At 39.0% G+C, this 19,131-nt stretch overlaps 1 protein-coding gene across 9 annotated transcripts in view; it reads right to left on the bottom strand.

The window, feature by feature from the left end:
* The window catches only part of FN1 (fibronectin 1), a 69,782-nt gene that overhangs the window by 38,280 nt on the left and 12,371 nt on the right, over nt 1-19,131 (bottom strand). For all 9 annotated transcript variants that reach the window (XM_027122101.1, XM_027122063.1, XM_027122094.1 and 6 more), the window contains exons 10-20: nt 18,354-18,506; nt 16,752-16,880; nt 15,590-15,733; nt 9,808-9,929; nt 7,228-7,408; nt 6,857-7,033; nt 5,899-6,027; nt 5,707-5,796; nt 4,689-4,883; nt 3,446-3,718; nt 1,863-2,129 (exon numbers count right to left, since the gene is read on the bottom strand). In XM_027122101.1, coding sequence (XP_026977902.1) covers nt 1,863-2,129; nt 3,446-3,718; nt 4,689-4,883; nt 5,707-5,796; nt 5,899-6,027; nt 6,857-7,033; nt 7,228-7,408; nt 9,808-9,929; nt 15,590-15,733; nt 16,752-16,880; nt 18,354-18,506 — 1,860 coding nt within the window. The remainder of the gene's footprint in view (nt 1-1,862; nt 2,130-3,445; nt 3,719-4,688; nt 4,884-5,706; nt 5,797-5,898; nt 6,028-6,856; nt 7,034-7,227; nt 7,409-9,807; nt 9,930-15,589; nt 15,734-16,751; nt 16,881-18,353; nt 18,507-19,131) is intronic.

Here is a 19,131-nt window from a genome sequence, read left to right as displayed (position 1 = left end):
GAGGGGAGGTAAGGGAGGGAAGAATTGGGATTCTGGGATTGGCAGATGCAAACTAGCATATATAGCATGGATAAACAACAAGTTCCTACTGTATAGCTCAGGGAACTATATTCAATATCCTGTGATAAACCATAATGGAGAAGAATATGAAAAAGAATATATATATATATATGTATGACTGAATCACTTTGCTGTACAGCAGAAATTAACACAACATTGTAATTCAACTATAGTTCAATAAAATAATAAATAAATAAAATGCCTTTTCTTTTATAGGCACTCTATCAAACAAAAGAAACTACATAAAATATGTCTCGTTAAAAAGTTAAAAAGTAAAATAGATAATATACAGAAGTATACATGGTCAGTAAAAGACTAAATCTACTGAAATTTCCATTCCAATGAAAAGAAGGTCATCTATGAGAAACAGACATTTACAAGAAATGCAAAGATACTGATTTCATGTTAATAGATTTTAGAGTATCTTAGTAACATGTAACATAAAAAAGCAAAATTTAAAGGTTAACTTAGAGATAAAAACAGATTTTACTTGCCTATGATTAGCAGTTACTTAAGAAAAAGCCTTTAGTAGCCAAACTTCATACACGAAATTTAAATGGAAATAAATTTTTAGTAAATTATGAATTCTTACAGGGATAATTTTATAGAGAATTTTCTTTGTGAAATAAATTCCATAGTAATGTAAAACCTAAACTTATATTCACTTTTTGAATGCTTTTTAACATCTACTTTTCAAATTAGTCAAAGAGTAAGATTTGTGGAAAGCTTTTAGGAAATTGCAAGCTAGTTCATAGTTGCAATATATGCTGAAAAAGTATTAAGTTAGGTCCTTCTGGAATTCAAAGTGAGTTAAAAATAAAAATTAATGCTTATCTAGAAATGATGGGTCTCATATTTCTTTGTAATGTAAATGAGTTGCATTTGATAGAAATCAGTTTATGAATACAGTCCTGTATAATAGTGATATAGATATGTAAGAGATTTAAGGCCACTTCCTGTAAAGTGTTGAGCAAAAGACAGACAGGACCAAACATTACTGTCAGTATTTTTCCTTCTGTGGAATTTCAAGAGTAATTTAAAAAAAAAAAGCTATTCTGTTCTGCAGAAGGTACTTTAATCTGCTGCAGTCAACACTTGTAAAGACATCATTTCCTTAGCTTCTTGTCCTGTTGGTTTCTATTCAACTGGTAGATGTTTTTGTTCCACATTTATTGCCATCATTCAATACCCAAAGTATTAGGATGTAGACAAAGGTGCTGATTTTTTTTCTTGCCTTAACTAGTATTTGGTAAATTCATTTAATACAGTAGCCTTCAATTTTCAAATAACTGGGTGTTTTAAACAATGTTACTCAAAGTGCTGGTCCCAGAGAAAATAAGGATCTTGGCAACATATGTCAGGTAATGCACTGCTTCCTTCATTAAGAAAACCTTGCTTCAAAAAAGTATCAACTGAACTAAACGGTGTGCTCCATCATCTACATTCTGACATAAGCTCCTTAGTCCATGCAACAAACAGTTCGCAGACCAGCAATGGGTTCATGGGTCACACTTTGAGTAGTACGGCTTTAAATCTTTTTTTTTAATTAAAAACATTATTTAATCTTGTACAAAGTTTTTTAAGTTAACTTTTTTTTTTTTTTGGCTGTGCCGAGGGGCTTTCGGGATCCCCAGGAATTGAACCTGGGCCCTGGGCAGTGAAAGCGCAGAGAGTCCTAACCACTGGACAGCCAGCGAATTCCCTAAGTTAACTTTTTAAAAAAATGGATGAAGGAGAGAGAATGTAAATATAGGTAAGAACCTATGATATCACTAAGAAAAGACATTTAACCTTTGACTTACGAGTGGTGAAGACTCCAGTGGCTCTGGGGCTCTGCTGGCTGCCTTTCACGGCCACGAGGGTTGCGGAGTACTCAGAGCCAGGCTGCAGATTCCTCAGTGGATACTGCGTGGACGAGGGACCTACGTTGTACTGCTTGGGCTGGCCTCCACGGGTCAGGCCCACGGTCAGTCGGTACCCGGCTATCCGGGCACGAGGTGGAGTCCAGGTCACTATGATGGTGGTGTCAGTTTCATTGATAAACTGGAGGTTGGTGGGAGCATCCAATTCTAGAAAAAAAGATGAAATGAAACACGTCGAGAAATATTTGCACCTCAAAATTATCATACTGAAATCCTAAAGCTTGACCGAATTTTCTAAGTTCTTTCTCCTCCAGGTTGAAACTAAGATCAAAACCTTGGAAATATTTAGCCATGAAGAGATTGAGTGCTACAGAGACCTTTGCAAAACTCTGTGTCAGTCATGAGAAATTGCTCACTGTTTTTGCTTGACTTTGATCCTGTGGGAAGGCTAATTTTATAGCATGGCTTTCCCATCGTCCTCAGAAATTACACTAACATACAGAGATGGTATTAAAAACAAAAACAAATATTTGTGAAGCCACAATTTGCTCTGCTCTGAGCCAAACAGGTTAAGAAAAAAGAGAAATAAGCCCTCGAAAATGAGGGCAAGAGGAGAGCTCCACATGGAACAAAAGTGATATTCTCTGCATCTATTCAATGACTAGTCCTCTGCTGGAGCAGTAAAAGTTATTTTCACATGATTCAGATTAGACAATGATTATAGCATATACTCAGAACCTCAGACTTATAGGAAGACCCTGGTGAGTCTGCACTATCAGAAAGAACCATAGAAATTGTGAGTTTCCTTCTTGAGTGTGTAACTGGCAGCCTCCCTACAATAATTTAAAACACTTTTCAGAGGGAGGAAATGTTTAAGAGGTAGTCAAGTATAATCACTGAAAACATGGGCTTTGGAGTCAAAAAGACATAGGTCTGTGTGGTTCCAGCTCGATCATTTCCCAGCTTTGTGACTTTACAAGTTGCAGAATTTTTTATAAGCTTCCCTTTCTTCATGTGTCCCCTAGGGATAATAATAAGACCTTCCTCATTAACTCAAAACGAGGATGAAATATGAGGATGAGCTTGTAAGAACTGAGCGTATGACCTGGTGCCTAACACGCACTGAATGTTTTAGCAATTACTATTTGCAAATAATTCTACTATAGAAGGATAAAGATACTACATTTAAAGTTTGATCTAGGTATATTTAGTTACACAAAAATGTACTCAAATGTTCACTCCATGTCTCCATTAGCAAGGAAAATTAGGTTAAGTTCTCCTCTCTTAGTGCCATTCCCCCGGTACGTGTATTTGGGAAGTGGGTTACCATTTAGCCTCTATGGAGCTTGTCTAAGTTTTGTTTTCAAGTTTAATGTGCTTTATGTCCAGTATACATTCCCTATCCCCTGAGTATTTTCCTATTTCTAACTGTGAACCTACAAGTGATGGCATGCTGCCCACCCAGCACAGGTTGGAAGTGAGGGTGGAGGGTCTGAGGTGGAGGTAAAGGACCCCAAACGTACTGGTCGCCTGTTGTGCCGTCAGAGGCTTGCTCTCCCTCCCGTGGTTCACGGCGAAGACTTTGAAGTGATAGGTGACCCCAGGGGACAGCCCAGTGACTTCTGCAAATGTGTTCCTGCTGGTGGGCAGCCTCTGCCCGTGTTCCCCGGGCAGGTTGACGGGGATCACGTCCACTCGGTAACCGGTCACCGCACTCTCGGGGGGTGTCCACATGATGGTGATCTTTACGTCCGTCACCTCCACAAACTGCAGGTCTCTGGGAGGGGGAACTTTATCTAACAGACAAGAGCCAACCAGTCATTTTCAATTCCTGCTAAGGATTGTTTTTAAAAAGCCAGTTTCCTGGGTTTTTAAAGTATAGGGCAATTCATAGAGCCTCTCATTCCAGAGCTAAGTTTTCTCTCTTAATCAGAAAATACGCTTTTTTAGGTTATATTTTTGTAGTTCAGTCACTGCTTACACGTGTCATTTAAAACTTTTATGTAGGGCTTCCCTGGCGGCGCAGTGATTGAGAGTCCGCCTGCCGATGCAGGGGACACGGGTTCGTGCCCCGGTCCGGGAAGATCCCACATGCCGCGGAGTGGCTGGGCCCGTGAGCCATGGCCGCTGAGCCTGCGCGTCCGGAGCCTGTGCTCCGCAACGGGAGAGGCCACAACAGTGAGAGGCCCCCGTACCGGAAAAAAAAAAAAAAAAAAAAAAAAAAAAGCTTTTATGTAAAATATGTTGGTAAGCAGATGAGTTTCCAACATATGAAGTATCTTATTGAGGGGTTTAAGATAAACATACCAAAAAAAACCCCAAAGCAAACTCTTGCAACAACTGAAAAAAAATGTGGTGGTTTTTATTTTACTAAATCATTTTATAATACTTAAGAGCAACAGATGAACTGCCCCTTAAGTTTCTGGGGAAAAATATGAAGACTTTATGCTGTCAGGTTTTAATCTGAAGGCCAATAGCCAGTTTTGATAAGTTACTTTATAGTGAAGACATTTCAGCTAAATTTCATAAGTTCAAGGATATACTAATCCATGAGACAACTTGCATAAAAGAACTGTTGACAGAGACAAAGCAACCCTCCCACAGATGCAATTATTCTTTCATCTTACACGTCCCGTCGTCCCCAGCAGGCTCATGGAATGAACACAAGCCAAGGTTGGTTTTGTTCCTCCAGCATAAAGGAGGTTAAAGATGTTACTTTCTTCAGCCTTAAGAAATAAGATACTACAGGAAGCATCGTCAGGTTACCTGAACGTGGGACGCCAGTGGTTTCTTGTTGGATGAAGACAGGAGTACTCTCTTGATTTTCTTCCACAGCGTAGATAGTGATGTTATACTGAACACCAGGCTGCAAGTCACTGAGAGTGACAGAGTTGGCAGTTTCAGGAAGGTTGAGTTCTGTGCTACTACCCTCTACTGATGGGGAGTAGACGATTCTGTATCCTGCAGATTCAGGAGAAAAAAGTACGATACACTGTTTGATGAACCAGAGGTTTCAAAGGGCCCCCTTTCCTAACAGCCCTTAGCATCTTGCTGGATTAGTTCAGAATGAATGATTCTTTTTGACTTGCTCAATAGTGCTACTTCTTATAAGGACTATTCAGTCCAAAGATAAAATAAGAAGTCATGCAAAACTTTTTAATATTAAATATCATCCTTGAAGACACGAGATCCTTAATAAATGTCTATTAGAGAAGCCAGAGGGTGAAAATATTCATGTTAAACCGATTTCTTTTCTTCGAGCCCTGGATGAAGGAAGCAATTAAGGAACCACTCTGAGCACAGAGTTGTCTAGCACGTCTGTGTCTTTTAGGAACATCAGAGACAGCTGAGTCACCTAATGAGCTAAGAAGGCAGCTTGGCTGCCTCTTTAAGAATAAGTCTTAGAGTGAGGTTTTCAGAAAAATTACCCCTCTTCTACCACAGGAATGCCTGGTGTAATAAGTCCATGAGCTGGCTTTAGAGGTTTATGTGTGTGATTGTGTGTGGGTGTGTTTTGTGTGTGAAGGAGGTCAATAAAACAGATTTAAGAGGAAATGATCCATAAGAAAGCAAGGCTGTAAGACAGTATCTCTCTCTCTCTCTCTCTCTCTCTCTCACACACACACACACACACACAAACACACACACACACACATCTTCACCCTGGTCCAATAATTACACAGGAGATTTAAGTGGTTTGCCTGCTCATAGATCAGAATTCTCTCCCTCACCTTTTATGGCATCAAGATTAACATGGGAGCCAAGAAGAGGCAGCTAAGCTGACCTGTGATGGGCGCCTGGGGTCTGCTCCAGCGAACGACAATCGAGGTGTCATCAACCTGGTCCACGGTAGGGTCAGGAGGGGCATCAGGTGCTAACAAAGAAAGGAAGAAATGAGAAAAACAGTCAGGAAATATTGCTATAGGTCTGTTTCACAGAAAAAAAAGTCTTTTCACACCACACAGTACACGTGTACCTGTTGTCTGTGAGGTAGACAGGATCAAACTCTGCTCTCCTTCTTCGGATATCTGATAGACGTTCACAATGTATTTTCGGCCAGGAAGCAGGTCAGGGATGTTCACAGAAGTGGCTGTGCTGGGAAGATCTTTGAAATAAAAGGGAAAGGTTACTATCAGAGTGTACCAATCCCTCTAATGACTCCATAACCTATGAGAAGGATGTTTTTAAAACTACGTATTCATGGAGGGAGGGGGGGAGGTGGTGAGTGAAAACTAGAAGGAAATGTGCTATGGATAGTCAATAATTATCAATGCACTATGGGATAATTTTTCTTTTTTCCCCCTTTCCCCAAATATTTTCTCTAAGGATGTATAATTTTAATCCACCCCCAGATTTGTAAACATAGTCCTCTGTGGTTATAAGTCCCCGTAGCGGTTATAGGTGGGGGATGATGGGGAGTGGGGTAGGAGGGATGTTCTTTTTCTTGATCTGGGTCCTAGTCACACAGTGTGTTCACTTTATAAAAATTCACTGAGCTCTATGTTTATGATCTGTGTACTTTTCAGTATGTATATTTATTTCTCCATGATAAAGTTTTTAAAAGTCCCCTAAACATGAGAATCTGAAAAGCATGAATGAGGGTATTGTGCCTCTCCCAAAGCTAACGTTTTCTCCACTGCAGTCCTCATGTTGGCAATTACTTCCAGGAAGAACACACTTTTGTTTTGTGGACCTGCGCCCAGGCTAACGCATAACACAGCTCCCATCAGGGACCGGGAAAGTGAGCGTGGCTCAGGAAAAACCCAGCTCGGTTCTAAAAAGGATCAGTTGTTTTCCAGACTCACACTGGAGGGCCGTTTGTGCAGTCTGAGCTGTCAACTACTTCCAAACTTCCCGGGCCACCTGCGTGGATGCCCCCAGCCCCACCCCAAGCAGGGTTTCCCAGCAGCTGGTCGTTAACACATTGAGCTCACCCAGGTACTGCGGTTCATCTCCCTCTTCACTCAGCTCATACTCCACCCGGAATCCGGACACAGTGTCGGAAGCCGAGACCCAGGAGACCACGAAGCTGCTGGCTGTGATTTCAGTCACGGATTCGGAGGTGGCCACAACAGGAGAAAAGGGTGTTGTCTCTCCCGTCACGGTGTTGCCTAGAGTCATAGAAAGAGGGGAGAGAGCCTTCAGCCATGGAGGAAATTTACTAGCATCGTCTGTAGATTATCAGGTTTTAAAAAATGTGGGTGCCATCCATGGAATAATATGAATCGAGATGGAAGGCACTTCCTGCAGGGAGCCCAGGTCCGAGAAATGCGGACACAGATGGGCTGGCGGCTGGGGTACGTACTGGTCACCACTGGGCTTGTGCTGGTGGTGGTGAAGTCGAAGCGCGTCATCTCTCTTTGGCCGTAGTGCTGGACGCTGATGAGCTGGCCCTCGTATACCACACCTGGCCTCAGGCCTTTGATGGTGTAGGAGTTTAAGTGGCCCGGAATGGTGGCTTCCTTCCAACGGTCTGGAGAATTTTTCTAAAAATTTAAGTTAAAAAAAAAAAAAAAAATCACACAAGTGTTCACAAAGATGAACACTCAGAGATGATGTGGAGTATTCTTCAAAGAAGAATGAGGGGTCTATGCAGCTCCATTTTGGAGGAAAATCATGGAAAATTGGAATCAGAATAGAAACCTGTAGCAGAATTTGTTAACATTAATAATGATTATTAAAGCTAATATTTACTGATCGCTTACTACGTGCCATGCTCTGTGCTGCTTTCCTTGCATACTCTCATTTAATCTTCATCTCCCCCATCCTCCAAGTTACTGGTATTATCACCCTGATTTTGTAGGTGAAGAAACAGAATTATGTGACATGCCCAAGATTATACAGTGGGAGGTCCTGGGCACCTTCCTTTTTGCCAGATTAATTATTCAATTTAATATCAGCAACATAATATGTAGACCCCAAGTTTTGTCTTTCCCAACTTTTAAATTTCTATAATGAACAGAGATATATTCCTCTCTGCAGTGGGAAAAGGACATATATTCTATCTTTCACTTGGTGGGCTACAAACCAAGTTTCTTGCAGAGTAGTCAAAGGCATAACATTCCTTCATGACTCAGTGCCTGGGACAATCACATACAAGGTTTAACTGCTCTGTTTTTATGACTCATTCTTGGATATAAACCACCCCTCATAAGTGGTTAGCCAACTTTGGGCAAAAGAATGCGATCTGCAGAAGAATGCGATCTCAGTTTACTTAATCTTTGTCTCCAGTTTATACTTTCACATCCTGTCCAACTTCATTAATCTATCATGGCACAAAATTCTTTGCATTAAAATGTGTAGAAAAGAAACATCCCTACTTCAAACAAGTTAAGATCCTTTTAAGTGTAGATTCCAAACTAATATAAGTCAAAATACATTTTTAATACCCAGTGATTTAAAAAAATTATCCAATCAACCAGTTCCTCAATAATTCAAACACTCAAGTGTCCCTTTATATTTTTGAAATAAATGAAAGTGATCCTAGTACTCTTTAAATTTAAATATGTTGTGAAAACATTAAATTAGTCATTATAATTAGCTCAGATTCAACAATAAGCCTTTCATGCAATGTGAACTTTGTTGGTTTGCTGTCAGAAGAAAATACTCAAGAATAAACTCTCAGGTGACAAACATTAAGGAAAATCCTGAAATTGTTAAAAATTTCAAAGAAATTAATAACCTCCACTCTTTGAAGACTTTCCAACTTAATATACTTTGTATACCTATGTGTATCCCTTATTACTGTGGTCTCACATAATACCTCAGAGTTAAGTTTAAAGTAAATAAAACTGGTGATTATATGAAAAAATGAGAGACAATAAAGTGTTGGAGAGGAAATATATCGATTCCATCGATTAACATCATTAGACACACAGTTCTGCAAACAGCTACTCCATATACTGAGCACATTAACAAAAGAGGGTAAGAGAAGAAAAAGAATGATTTCAACAGCTTGAATTTTTCAAAAAGAATTTAATACAACTGCATGAGTTGGTCAGATATTTTGTTTTGTTTTGCTTTTAGTTCCTAGAAACCAATAGCTGTGATTAAAAGTGGGCATTTTTCTCCTGTGTTTAAAATAGTGTTTCTCAAATTATGAGTCATACATTTTGGAAAGATAGCAGGGTGGGTTTGAGAGGGTAAGAGAAACTAAAATTTAATAGACCAATATCCTCCTTAATGTGATTTCTTCAATTTCTAGATGATTATTAGGAAATCACAAGGTCACTCATTAAATACACTAACTATCCCTCATCTGTACTTCCCCCTCATCATCTCTCTCCCTTCTATCAAAATAACTTCATAGGATAGAAAGTTAGGTTTAAGAAATGATCATGGAAATTCCGTGGAGGTCTATTGTTTAGGACTTGGCGCTTTCACTGCCATGTCCGGGGTTCAGTCCCTGGTCAGGGAACTACAATCCCGCAAGCTGTGTGGTGAAGCCAAAAAAAAAAAAAAAAAAAGAAAAAGAAAAGAAATGATCATTTAAAAAGTGAACCAAAAAAGAAAGATATTAATCTAGCTTTTTTGTTTTTCAAATCATGGAAAATGATGCCAGTAATTTTTTTTCCCTTTGATGGAGTTGCAAGACATTGAAAAACTTTATATTTTCTTTCCACACTAGATAAGAGTAATTTTAAGCCTTATCATTTTGAAGTCTTCGCAAAGAAGACCTTTCTAACATGAGGAGTTAGTTGGTTTAAAGTACCAAAAAAAGCTAAATCAATATGTCAATTAGATTGACCACATATTGTTTGGTCGCTAAACAAATACACTGTGAATAGAGTTCATCAGATCTATTGGCTCAAAAGCTGGAAAACATTCTCAGAATCTGTTAATTTCAAGAGCCACAATATCCAAGGTTTCCAAGTAGGATACTCACAGGCTTCCATCTGAGAATGTACTTGGAAATGTGAGAAGGTTCTGGTGCATTCCATTGGATGGGGTGAGAGTTGGGCTGACTGGGGGTCTCAGTGATTATTACTTGGACAGGACCAGTTGAACCTGAAAATGAAAATGTGAGATTTGGTGACCTTGAGTATTCCCTCACTTCAACTTAAAATTTAGTGCACATGGATGGCCATAATTAAAGACAGTTTTGCTTATCCGTAAATGGGAGCACAATAAAAATTATCTGAGATTAATTTTTTACACATTGACACTGGAAATCAATGAGACAAATCCTTATTTTTTAATTGAAGTATAGTTGATTTACAATGTTGTGTTAATTTCTGCTGTACAGCAAAGTGATTCAGTTATACATATATATACATTCTTTTTTATATTCTTGTCCACTATGGTTTATCACAGGACATTGAATACAGTTCCCTGTGCTATACAGTAGGACCTTGTTGTTTATGCATTCTATATGTAATAGTTTGCATCTGCTAACCCTAAACTCCTGCTCCATTCCTCCCCGACTCCCCTTCCCCTTGGCAACCACAAGTCTGTTCTCTGAGACAAATCCTTTTTTAGTAGATAAATTATTGTCCTTCATGTGAGAAATGCAAATAGAACTTGTTTATAAGCAAATAAAATGATTTTTTTTTAAATGCCACTTAATTTGCTTTCTTTTCCATTTTCAAAGAATTGTGAGAAAATTGTGGAGCTACCCTAACACAAATAATGTAATACAGAATACAAATTTCATTTACTTATTACACTAAACTTCTTTGAGGAAATTCTAGTTTGTGGAGCCTTTCATCAAGAACAAATCTACCATCAAGAAGGAAAAAACATTCCAAAGGCCATATGACATGATGTAAAACAAACACATTTCTAAATGGGGTAGAATCTTAGACAAACAGACAAAGGTAATAATTAAAGACTCAGTTTTTATTTCTCATCCCATCAGTGTAAGCATCCTATCAGTTTGGAAAAAAGTTTTAGTTTTATTTTTATTCAGGAAGTTTACTCTAAAATCATTCCATTGATTGGTCAAATTATTAAGAGATCAAACATATTTTTTCAAAAATACTTATCAACAAAATGACATTTTGTAGTATATACTAAATTCAATATTTCCACATCTTAATGTGTATAACTATTACCAACAAAATTTAAAGTGTGGTTTGTTTCTTTTGTTTTTCTAAAAAAGGCAGGGCTTCCCTTGTGGCGCAGTGGTTAAGAATCTGCCTGCCAATGCAGGAGACACAGGTTTGAGTCCTGGTCTGGGAAGATCCCACATGCCGCGGAGCAACTAAGCCCGTGCGCCACAACTACTGAGCCTGCGCTCTAGAGCCCGTGAGCCACAACTACTGGGCCCGCATGCCACAGCTACTGAAGCTCGCGCGCCTAGAGCCCATGCTCTGTGACAAAACAAGCCACTGCAATGAGAAGCCCGAGCACCGCAAATGAAGAGTGGTCCCCGCTCGCCACAACTAGAGAAAGCCTGCGAGCAGCAACGAAGACCAAATGCAGCCATAAATAAATAAATAAAACAAATAATTTTTTTTAAAAAAAGGCAAAATAAGAGAAGTGGAATCAATTTCTTAATAGGGTAGACTCCATTTAGGATAATAATGAAATAGATGGAAAATTTATGCTTGCAGAACAGAACACTATCTTTTCCCTAAACACTGTTTTTTAATGATGTCAATCAATGTTCAACTTAGAAATAAAAATAAATTTCCTTGTAATAACCTTTCCAAGAATTTCTAACTGCCACTGTCAAACAGAGCAAAACTTTGCATGTTTAATAAAGCAGTTCAGCAGATCATAAGCAGTTTTAAATTTTCTGTAACGTCATAGAAAAAAATATTGATTTTCAAACTTAATTATTATCTTTGCTATTAAATTCTCTTTGAGAACAAAGTTTTTTCTAGCAGAACAAATATACAACGTGCGTATCCAGGTAGACTCAAAAGTTCTAGAATAATATACTCACTTCCACACTGAGAATAATTCAAAGTTGGCTGAAGATTAACAAACATTCTTTGAATCTTAATTTCATCTAATGCACATATTTGTAAGCTATATGAAAACCAAAATTAATATATAAAATTCTCAATTTTTAATTCTAAAGTGGTATATATTTCACAGAACATGGCAGGGTGTTTGTTTTAATTAATTGGCAGAAGTCAGTTGCATGACCCTCTTTTTTTTTTTTTTTTGTGGTACTTGGACCTCTCACTGTTGCGGCCCCTCCCGCTGCGGAGCACAGGCTCTGGACACGCAGGCCCAGTGGCCATGGCTCACGGGCTCAGCCGCTCCGCGGCATGTGGGATCCTCCCGGACCGGGGCACGAACCCGCGTTCCCTGCATCAGCAGGTGGACTCTCAACCACTGCGCCACCAGGGAAGCCCGCATGACCCTCTTTAAATCACCCCTTTTGAAGATCCTTATGAACGTAAATAAATTTTTAAAAATAAACACTGAGGCAAAATTTTAGAAATGTGATTATTGAAAGTACTCCCATACATACCAGTAAATATAGGAATATCACATCCTTAAATTACTTACAATAATTGGTATAACGTTGTTTAAATATTGATCCTTTAAAGAAACCCTACCATAGTTTCCTCATGTTGAGAGACACCTCATATGTATTTTGTTTAATTTAGCAACCATGATTTTGAGGGGAAACAGTTTATGATGCCGTGAATGTACAGCACCAAGAGTCATCCCTAATGCAAACCATGGACTTTGGGTGATAAAGTGTCAATGTAGGTTCTCGATTGTTACAAATGTACCACTCTGGTGGGGATGTTGAATTAGGGGAAGTTGTGCGTGTGTTGGGGCAGGGGGGACACGGGAAATCTCTGTACCTTCCTTTCAACCTTGCTGTGAACGTAAAACTGCTCTTAAAAAATAGTCTTTAAAAAAATTATGATGGTTAAATGTCTATCAAGATTAAGTTTTAGAAGGATAACACAAATGACTTTTACTGCCTACCGTTAAGCTTAATCTTGCTGCTATGTCCACAGGATGAGGAGAGTAAAGGAGAAGGGAGGGAAAAGAAACAGGAGCAGTGGTTTTTACTCAGTGATGGAGCAAAACAACAGAAGTTTTCTTTCTCAAATTTCAAGGGCTGGTTTGAAATCCTATGTTTTCAATTTCGGGCTTGTGCCATAGCTCACCTTTAAGGGAACCGCATTAAACAGTAATGGGATGTCTTGCATTTAGCACATTTTTGTCCAGAAAGAAAAGAAGCTGTCCATTATTTGTAAGGTCAATTAAATTCCAGCTATCACACTATTCTGTTTTTGCTACATATGATTTGAAGACAAGAAATCTGAAAATTTTGACATCATTTACATTATTTAGATTTAAAATTTTGATAATCCTTTTGATATTGCTTAATTGGTAAAACTTTTTCAATTAACTGAGCAATGACTCACCGCTGGGAAAATTTTACTCCCTCTCTTATTCAATATGATCAGACTGACAATAAAATAGTTAAGTAGAGAGATACGATACAATGTCTATACTTTTAAAAACAGTTTGAAATAAGGCCCAAATGAATAATTCCCAGTAATGGTGACCCCGGAGAAGTTAAACATTTATGAGTTTGCAACTCAGCCCTTTTTTCTTTATTTATTTTGCTGAGATCTGTGCTTTCCTGGTTGTTTATCGACAAACCAAAAGCCTCTTATCTTCTGTTAGTTTGAACATCTCTACCGAGTCCTCTGTTGGAGGAACAAACAGGGCAAGGCTCAGAGACAACCTACCGGTAATGTGTTGTTCCATTATCCTTCCCACACTCTGAAAGCCCCAGAAGCCAAGAAGGAACCATTGAGCAAACCAAACACACAGATAAGACCCAGACTGCGTACCGAGGCCAGTCTCCTCTCCCCTAAATCTCCTCCATGCTCAATGCGCTCTACTGTTACCCTTTTTAAAGAGTAGGAACAAGGTCAACACATGAAACTCCAACACAGGAAGATTCCCTCCCATCTAGATTTCATCTCTGGCATGTCCACCTAAAGGCTTCCCGCAAGCTGCTACGTGAACAGGCTTACTTTAAAAGAGAGAGAGAAAAAAGTTCTCTCCAATTCACTAAGAAGGAAATCACGGGCTTCCCTGGTGGCGCAGTGGTTGAGAGTCTGCCTGCCGATGCAGGGGACACGGGTTCGTGCCCCGGTCCGGGAAGATCCCACATGCCGCGGATCGGCTGGGCCCGTGAGCCATGGCCGCTAAGCCTGCGCGTCCGGAGCCTGTGCTCCGCAACGGGAGAGGCCACAACAGTGAGAGGCCCGTGTACCGCAAAAAAAAAAAAAAAAAAAAAAAAAAAAAAAAAAAAAAAAGAAGGAAATCACTTTCAAGATTGCCACACCACACCAATAACAACCATAAACGCAGACGTTAAGAGCATTTCTTTAGAAGTTTCTATCCTTTGGTTGCATCATTATAGAAAAAAACACCTCAGTTACATACTTTCTGAACTTACAGTAATTCTGCAATCAGATTTTTAAAAATTATTACACAAAAAAATTATTTTAAGTGATTCCTACACACAAATCTACCATGAAATACAATTTAAGAGCCAGGTCAATCTGTGCTGAGAGCCGGTTAAAGCCAAATCATCTTCTGCAGCCCAGATAGTGTCTGAAGATTGGGAAGAGGAAGGTTTCTTCATAGTTCGGAAGCGGTATATCTAGGTGGTTGGTTTCTAGGATCACAGATTGTTTGTTAGTGCTGGTAATCAGCTACCATCTGCCCATTTTACAGATGAGGAAATAATGAATGAAGCTTGACTTTTATCTCCTTAGCAGCATGTACAGAGCTGGGACCCATGTCTTGGCAAACACTGTCTTTGGCCAAGTTGTTTCATATCTTGTTCTCTAGACAGTGAACCTCTTATCATGTTATAAAGGGACTTAGTTAACTGAATCTTGATTTCTGTCATAGGCAGATTCCAACGTCCTGAAGATCTCTCTTTTTGTTTCTGAATATAGGCCCCATGTCTTAAGTTAACAGAGATTCAGGAGGCTTTGACCTCAGTAATTGCTCAAATAACTGATGCCTAAAAATTAGAGTTTCATAATTCAACTCATCTTATTGTAATTAATCACTCAGTGAAAATTAAATTCAAAAATTTTTTCTAAAATGTATAACACCTTCAGCTAGGCATTATGTCCTGTGACCTGAAAAAAATCCAGCAATAAACATTTTCGAGTATTTGAACTGCATGGGCAGACAACTGACCAAGTTACTCAACTCTTGACCCAGGATACTTTGTTCCAGGCTCCAACTGATCAAACAGGTGAACATTTTGACAAAAAGAGGGCCTGGATGAAATGCTAAATGGACACATACCCTATGTTGTATTTCATGCAATTTCTCCATGCATCTTCTCTGTTAAGAACCATAACATAAAACCCTGACCTTTACTCCCAGCATCGCTCACCTCATGGTTTCTATTTTCATGTACGGATGAGAAATGAAATTAGCACCGTGTTTTAACCTAATGGAATGTTCTACAAAGTTAAGAAACAAGTTTACATACAGGCACATTTTCACAGCCTTCTACTCCTTCTACTTGATTGGGGAGAAAGGAAAACCATTTTAGTAAAAAATTCGACTGATGATTAGGCAGTGATATGAGAAAAGGATGGGAAAGGGAGGGGACACCAAGTTAGCCATCAGTGTTAACAAACACTGATGCTGCCCTGTTTTCATAACCCAGTGGACAGTTCTCAATTTGCGGTAATAGAGCTACCTACCTGGATAGGTCTGTATGGGCTGGCAGCCCCACTCCCCAATGCCACGGCCATAGCAATAGCACTGGTACCTGACTCCATGCAAAAACTTCTCCCATGATTCTCCAATTTGATAAAAGGTACGGGATTCTGAATCCTGGCATTGATCTAAAATATATACAAGTAAAAGATAAGCAGCCTTGAAGACTTGAAGCTACAAATTTAAATTTGGTGTGCTAGAGCACATATTCTTAGTTTTAATAAAAACTTGCAACTGCCCTTACAAATATATACGGTTAAAAAATATTTTGTTCATATCTTTTACCTTACTAGACAGTTAATGGTCAAAAAGTACCCATTGGGAGAAGTAATTAGCTTTCTAAAAGAATATCATTTCTAAATAAAAATGTTAAGATTTAGATTTCAGTAGATATTGACATTCTGAATATTAATTTGAGGAAAATAAATTAGATATTATATTTTATCCATTTTAATGCAAATGATTTACCATTTGAATAGCAAGGATAAAATATAACTTTATACATTTCTTCAAAATGTGGAGGACTTAATTTTATATATAAATGAATTGAACTAAATTTCAACTAATGAACACGTACTGAGCAGCTTCTAAGAAACCCTCTCAGGCCTCTCTGCTTTGGCAATCTCAGGTCAAACAAACTCATCTGATCAGTTTGTTTTCTGGGTGAGCAACATGTCTCTTTGAGTAAAGGAATATTAATGGATTACATTAAAGCTGGTAACACAGCTCTTTTAAGGCTTAACCTTCACTACTTGCTTAGATCTATTAAAAAGGGCAGCCAAGAAAAATAAAGTATTTGGAGGGAGGTATTTACTGGCATAATCATTTGTCCACATTACTGCACAGTCCAGCAAAGGAAAGTTCTCTTTCACAATAATTATCTTTATGATTCAGAACCCCAAAACAAATTTGTTTCAATTAAAATAAACCTTCATGTGTTACCAAATTCAGCAAAAATAAATGACCACCACTATCAAGATTATATATTGGTCCATGATTAGAGAAGAGACTTTGTCAAGCCCTCTGCAGGCCATGATCAAAGTCTACAGCCAGCTTCAATCAAGTAATATCAAATAACTCTCCTTATCTGAAACCTGCTAGCTACACTCAGTGTCCAAATCCAGCTAGAGACACGAGGCTACTTACCAATGGGATCGCACTTCCACCGGCCCCTGCCCTGACCGAAGCAGGTACAATTCAGCATGTGTCCCTCTTCGTGACGTTTGTGGAATGTGTCATTCACATTGTATGTGATGTCGTCGACGATGCACTGATCTGTTTAGAAACAGTGGAGTGGGTGGAGAAATTTTAAGTTTCTCTGACGAAATAAAAGAAGCTACGCTTTGCGAAGCATACACTTCCTTCCACGTAATTATCAACACCTCCCACTAAAGTAACTCTTCTATTGGCATAGAATAAACATTTTTTTCAAAGCTTAATCAGTACTACAATTTTTGCAAAAAAAAAAAAAAATTCTCTTTCTTATAGACTTGTGAAGATTAGAAATCAAAGCATACACAACAAATTTTAACTTTCGGAAAAGTTCTTGCTGGGTTGATAATGACCTTTAGATCTCTGCTTGTTGCAATAAATAGAAGGGAGATTAAACATACTTATAGGATGCCTAGCATGATGTGATGGTCTCATCTCTGGATTAGCAGGGGTGGGGAGATATTTGGGATTTGGGAAATAAATACCATAAAAGGCATCTGGAAAGTTAATAAAAAACTAGGCCAAGTCTGTTGCTAACTCACTGAGATCCTGAGAAAACTACTTCCTTCTTTGGGACTCAGCTCCTTCCTCTGTAAAATGAGGAGTTGGTCTGTATGTCTTTCTAGTGTCCTTTTCAGCTCTGCAACATCATATGTAATTATTTTAGTCCTGGATTGTGTCACCCATTGGGCACCATAAAAGGAGAACAAGTTCAGGCCACTGTCAACACAGAGGCTACATGGACTATTTATTAGCTCCGAGTTCTACCTAAATCCTCCTTTTCAAATCAAAGAAATAGAAAAACTAAAATAAAAAGTTTTAATAGTTCAACACCCTTATATCCTATACCTGGGTCCAAAGGGGAAAAAAACTAAGTGAACAAAGAAATCAGTCTCTATGGCTTTGTCTCCTTAAATTTGGATCCAAACACAACTAACCTGGCAGAGGAGTGGCAAGCTTGGGGTCTTGGCCCCCATCTGTGCCCCTACCTGGATGCGCCATACTGACCCAGGAAAGGCCCCTTTAGACTCTACAGTCCATGACCCCAGAGAGATAGGCCAAGGCCTTCTCAAGCTCCCAGCTGAGAGCTGGTGAATGGTGACCCCCTCCTCGGAGCCCACATAGCTGGGAACAGGCTTAGAGGTGACTAATAAAGTATTAGGGACAGATGTTAAAAAACAAAAGAATAGCATGGTCTCTTTTCTTTACAAAAATTACCCCATCCTTTCTAGATAAGAATCCAACAGCACACCTACGAGCTAAAAGGATCAAGTGATTGTGTTCTAGCCTTTGAAGTCATACTTTTGGCTCAGCCTAAGTACTTACATCCTGGGAATGTTTCAGAATCTTAGAATTGCTCAGCCAGATTTTCTTAAGTGGCTGTCTAACATGCAAAACTTATCCAGCACAGTAGACTAATGGAGTGGCATTGCATATTTCTTCTCCTGCTTTTGGGAAAGTACAAGTTTTCATGTAAAAGTCTGGCTCTCTGTATTCTTTGTCCTCTCAACTATTTTCATTAACAAGCGAGCATACCTCGGAGCTGGGAGTAGGCGACACATGTCCATTCTCCACGACCGTTCCCAACACATGTGCATCTCATCATGTGGCCCATATCATGCTGTTTGTCCCACTGGTCTCCAATGCGATACATGATCCCTTCATTGGTTGTACAGATTTCCTCGTGGGCTGTTTGGAAACAGATGAGAAACGTGTTACTGGATAAATGATCACAGGACTAAAACGTATGCAATATTATCAGTCCGGTTTGGTGATCCTAAGAGCTCTCACTTGGAAAGAAGTCTTGTGTGCCTCAAAATAATCAGCGCTGCTCTGTGGGTGTGTAGAGTTTTGAGTACCAAAGAGAGAAAACATAGTCCAAAGATGAGGTTTGTTGTACGGAAAAATTACAGAATGGTTAGGAGATGTAAACCACAATAATGCCTACCCACTCAAAGGATTTGCAGTGTTCTAGAAGCCTGGATTTGACTATTGTCCCATAACTTTTTCTAGTCTCAGTTTATTCTAGATCGAAGGGAAACAATGGGTATGGGTATAGAATTGTAAGCTAACGTGTGTTTTCCTTCTAAATCCAACATTCTCTTTTGCTGAAATGAGAGGAATAAAAGTTAGTGTTAAGTAGTTTTCTTCTGATGTTTCATTGCCTCATATTCACACCTGACAGTGCATGGGTTCTTGTTTCTATAATCGGAAAATCAAATGTAGTCTAGTGACTCTTGAAATTTGAAAACAAATAAAGGGTATTGGTTCCCTTTTCTCCATTCACACAAACTAGAGCCTCCCTTTTAAAAAA

The sequence above is a fragment of the Aethalodelphis obliquidens genome, unplaced genomic scaffold (genome assembly GCF_003676395.1).
Source record: "Aethalodelphis obliquidens isolate GAN/ISIS:26980383/991018 unplaced genomic scaffold, ASM367639v1 scaffold2, whole genome shotgun sequence".
NCBI lineage: Eukaryota > Metazoa > Chordata > Mammalia > Artiodactyla > Delphinidae > Aethalodelphis > Aethalodelphis obliquidens.
Note: the sequence above shows the minus strand (reverse complement) of the source record. Positions and strands in the feature narration are given on the sequence as shown.